Consider the following 4,789-nt stretch of genomic DNA (forward strand, 5'->3'; position numbering starts at 1 on the left):
AAGATCTCATTTTGTGTTATCGTCCACTCCCCTCCCAACTGGATGTTTCTCCTTCCGATGCCATGCCCTCCCAGGGAGCCTCCCTTTCTTTTCTTCACCTCTTCCAAGCAGTCCCTCCCTCTAAATTCCCCCGTCCGTCCCGTCTCTAATTCCTCGCCTCCCCCAGACCACACCAGATAATTCCCATTCAATTTAGATGACTGATTATAATAATAATGGTGCTTTATTCACAGGTTAAATTGACAGCTGTTCCTTCATGTCCCATCCACCAAACATACTCATCTCTTACACAAGACAAAGTTTTACATATAACAGGTCATATCCACAGACTGGTATTTTTCAGAACAAAACAACAGTAATGCTGGCAAAGATTCTGGGTTATCAGAAACCCTCAGGCTTCTAATACACTGAGAAATTAACATTGCTTGCACATCTACAAATTACACATTTGCCTCCCCACACTATGCAAATTTGACTCTAACAGTTCTTCTTCACTAAATCATAGACATAGATATGGAAATCATCATCAAACTTGATGAAGTACACAGAGGGCTTGGCTTTCACTTGGTGAATGACCTTGCCTGTCCTCTTGGAGCCATCTTCTTTGGTATATTCCACATGTTTACCTATCAGACCATCTACAACTCCTTCTGGCTCCCTGTCTGCTGGAGGAGATGCACTGGACTCTGGCATGATACGGAGGTCACCCTCTTTATAATCATCCAGAAGCTGGTACATGTACAGGACGGGATCTTTCTCATAGGTAATATAAAACCAGGCATTCATGATAGGCGCTTGGGCCAGAACCATCCCCCTCCATTCATCCTTAGAGCCATGCTCACCCTCAAATAAGTGTTCTACTGCCTTGCCAATTATGGTATTAGCAAGGCGCACATCGCTGACTCGAGAAAAGGACACCTTATCAGGAAGGATTTTAAGCTTTAAAATCCTTTCATCTCTGTGAAGTTCCAGTCCATAGACACAGTCAATTCCATCGTATTTCACCAGATAGAGAGAGGGGTTTATAGGCACCTGATCCAGAACAGTTCCTTTCCACTGGGTGATGGGCTCATCTCCTTCCTTCCACCCGTGAGAAATTCTGCAGCCCACGATGTTCCTTCGGGACTGGGATGAAGATCTGCTCCTCTGCCTCTTCTGAGCAGCTTTTTTCTTCTTGATGGTTGTAGAGCCAACGTGGTGACCAACAGCTTCTCTCCTTTGCTCTCTTGCAGCTGCTTTTTTGTGAGGGGACTTCATACCTGCAAGAGGAGGAGAGCATCTAGGGAGAAACATTCTATGCAATATTAAGGTTATTTTTTGTCTCTGCATTGGGAAGTCCCTATGCACCATATGCATGTATCCAGTAGCAGTATTCTATATCAAAACATGTTTGGATGCCTGCCTGCATTACCCTCTTTCAAGGCTTGTTTGGTTACACAACAGAGTTAGAGAAGAGATGGCTGTGGAAGTTGTGGCGCTTGAGAGCCAAGCAAGGGGCAGCTGGTTCTCTGTGCATTTCCCGGCTCCGTTGTCATCCTAGCTGCCCCCTCTCAGCCTCCACATTCCCCATTTGGAGCCCCAATCCCATGTCTTTATATCCCTCCATGCAGTTCTCATGTCTCTTACCCACTGCCCCCTGCTTTTCATCCCTCCTTTTCTACCCATACCCATGCTTTCTGTCTGTGCTCACTTCTTCATATTTCTTCCAAGTCAACCCCATTTCCTTTTGAGCTCCCACCACGAATCTGTCTCTCTTTCTGGCCACCTTTGTATAAGATTCCTATGTTTCTTGCTCCGTGCCCCGCCCCCCAAATCTCGGTTCCGAGTTTCCCTCACCTCAAATCTTAGCACTCCCTCCAATTTTCCTGCCAAGCACGAACCCATACCTATTTTTCCGGCACCCACTCCCGTGCTCACCTGCTCACTGTCTGGGTTTGCAGCACTCACGTGCCCAAATCGGACACAAGACTGTTGCCTCCGCTGCGAGCCTGGAGTGAAGGATGATCAGCAGGCGAAGAGCCAAAAGAGTGTTGGTGAGAGCAAAGCCAGGAGGAGTCCAAGGCCAAGAGTCTGTCTAGGAAAGCCGCGGGGCAGAAGAAGGAGGCAGCCAGAAGTCCCCGCGCTGGGCTTCCTTGCTCTCGTCCCGAGTGTCAGAGGCAGCAGCACCTGGGCTACTTAGAGCTTCCAGCAGTCGCTGCTGCCACCGCAGTCTCCTCCCTCTTTTCCTAGCGTAGCTTCCTGCCCCGCGAGAGGCCGCCCCTTCCTGCCAAACACCGTTCAGCCACCTCCTCTCCCACTCCACATCGTGGTCCTAAGCTGGGGAGGGTGGTCTTGTCCCCATCCCTTTGCCAAATCAGGAGCCAGATCACCCCCCCCCCCCACACACACACACACACACACACCCAACACCTCTCCCACAGACAGCTCCTAGGATTCCCTCCTTCAGTTCAGGTTCCCCACCCCCACCTGCAACTCTACACTTTCAAGCCCCCAACCGCATCTGCTTTCCATCCTTCAGGAATTCGCTTTTCCTTTACCCATGGCCTCGTGGAGTTCTCTTTATGCAAAAGCTGCCTTTCCGGTCGTCTAAGGCTAGTGGAGCTAGGATGAGAAAAAAAAGCCCTGATACTCACTCAGTTCTGTCTTCTCTTTTGACCCAATTTATAAGTAAGTTTTGTTCATTGCTCATCTTCTTGAGGATACTAACCTCCCAGCTGCAGGAGAATTTTATGCACAATGTGTAAAATTCTCAAATGTACTTAAACTCTGCTTCACCTCTTTCCTATTCCCTTTGCCTCACCACAAAATAAGCCCTCACATTTCCTTTTTTTCTATGCTTTTAAAAGAGCTTCCATCATTTATGCAAACCAGGTTGTTAAAAATTATATGTAAAAGAATTTTAGATATTTTGAATAATACAAAACATACATGACAATATTCTGAGAAGTAGTGAATACCCTCAGAATTAACATTCATTTTATTCAATCGTTTAAAAGTAGAAACAAATATTACCAATAAGGTGTAATTTTTTTTAATCCTCTAGCACAGATCCTGTACTCCTCTAATGCTAAGAATTTTGTAGACAAAAATTCTTAGGGTACACATGCACATGTATATCCACGTGGATATTGTGTTTTATGACAAAACACTTTCAATCATACTATGTGAAGAAAAGTTCTTCACACTGTATGAAAAAAGAATAATTCCTCTCAGTAGCCTAAACTTGAGATTTCCAGGAGATAGTTCTCGATTCTTTTGACCCAAGACATGTTGCCCAATTGATAAGCATATTGGGCTTCTTGCCGCCGAGGCTGGCAAGCTGACTTGGATTGTGGAGACCCAAATGATGGAAGGAGAGAACTGATTCCCAGAAGCTCTCCTCTGACCTCCGCATGTGTGCACCTACACACTAAACAAACGAATGAATGGATAGAGAAATAAATAAAATTTAATAAAAATTGTAAAAGAATGTGACTGTTGTACAGTTTTAAAAACTAACACCTAAGTGCTTAGTGTCATGTATCGAGCATAGCATTCTCCTGCTGCATAAACCTACTCTGATGAATTCTAAAGCAAGCATTTTATTTGTTTATTTATTAGTGATCACCACTGCTAGCAAGCCTGAAAGAGAATAATAAAGATTCTTAAAGTTTATTTTATTTTATTTTTGGTTTTTGGAGACAGAGTTCCTCTGTGTAGCCCTGGCCGACCTGGATCTTGCTCTGTAAACCAGGCTGGCCTCAAACTCAGAGAGAATCCCCTGCCTCTGCCTCCTGAGTGCCGAGATTAAAGACATGCACTACTAGAACCAGCCAATTTCTCAACTTATAAATGCAAATTTTATATCATACTTACCTTTTGAAGCTTGCTTTTTATCATCCAATGTTTTTGTTTCAGATTTTTATCTTTCACATTTTTATTCAAAGTCTACTGTGCAGCACACATATCTTATTTTTCTTGTTGTTTTTGTTCTTGAGCTGTGAAACAACACATTCAAACATCTGCTCGGACGCTGAGCATTTTGTCTGACTTCCATATTACATTCTAACCTCCTCCCAAAATGCTATAATTAATATATTTGTGTACTTTTACCTGTGTTTTTGTAGAGTAAATCCTAGAAGAACAAATACTGAATATACACACTTCTGATTTTCTAAATTAACTCTTAAAAATATGCAAGAGAAATAATTAACCACACCACATTATATATTCAGTATTAAATGTTTATCCTGTTCCCCACATCATAGTGAACTTTTGACAGTTCTCACAATTTTAGTGTGGACCAAAGTTGTGAGTATGAAATGGTAGTTAGGCAATCCCAATTTTTAGAGCAAAACCCTCAGCTCTGGCAATCCCAATGTACCAATTAAAGAAATACAAGTGAAAAGAACAAAAAAGAGGTTTATTCATTATACCCACATCGGGATGAACAGACAGTATGGTCCAGTGACCCCCAAATCAATTTTGGCTTCAAATAGAGGAAGAACTGGGCAGAGGAAAAGAGGCATTTATAATTAAGCAGTCCTGGTCAAAGTGTGGTCTGGTTGATCATTGTCTCAGTTCTGGTTCTACAAGTTTTGGGGTTTTTTTTTTGGGGGGGAGGGGAGTTTGGTTTTTCAAGACAAGATTTCTCTGTGTAACTGCCCTGGCTGTCCTGGAACTTGCTCTGTAGACTAGGCTTGCCTCGAACTCACAGAGATTCACCTGCCTCTGAAAGTTATTCTTAAGAAGTTTTATTGTCATTATTTCAGATCAGTCTGGTTCCTACGTGATCATTCTTTCTGCTTCA

At 43.3% G+C, this 4,789-nt stretch overlaps 1 protein-coding gene across 1 annotated transcript; it reads right to left on the bottom strand.

Moving 5' to 3' along the window:
- Nucleotides 1-204: 204 nt before the first annotated feature.
- LOC102922534 (spindlin-2) lies at nucleotides 205-2,265 on the bottom strand. Its single transcript, XM_006994904.4, has 2 exons — nucleotides 1,918-2,265; nucleotides 205-1,259 (listed from the first exon to the last, which is right to left on the bottom strand). Exon 2 carries the CDS (start codon nucleotides 1,255-1,257, stop codon nucleotides 478-480), a length of 780 nt encoding a protein of 259 aa, XP_006994966.2. The 5' UTR covers nucleotides 1,258-1,259; nucleotides 1,918-2,265; the 3' UTR covers nucleotides 205-477.
- Between the last annotated feature and the right edge of the window lie 2,524 nt (nucleotides 2,266-4,789).

The sequence above is a fragment of the Peromyscus maniculatus genome, chromosome X (genome assembly GCF_049852395.1).
Source record: "Peromyscus maniculatus bairdii isolate BWxNUB_F1_BW_parent chromosome X, HU_Pman_BW_mat_3.1, whole genome shotgun sequence".
In the NCBI taxonomy this organism is placed as follows: Eukaryota; Metazoa; Chordata; class Mammalia; order Rodentia; family Cricetidae; genus Peromyscus; species Peromyscus maniculatus.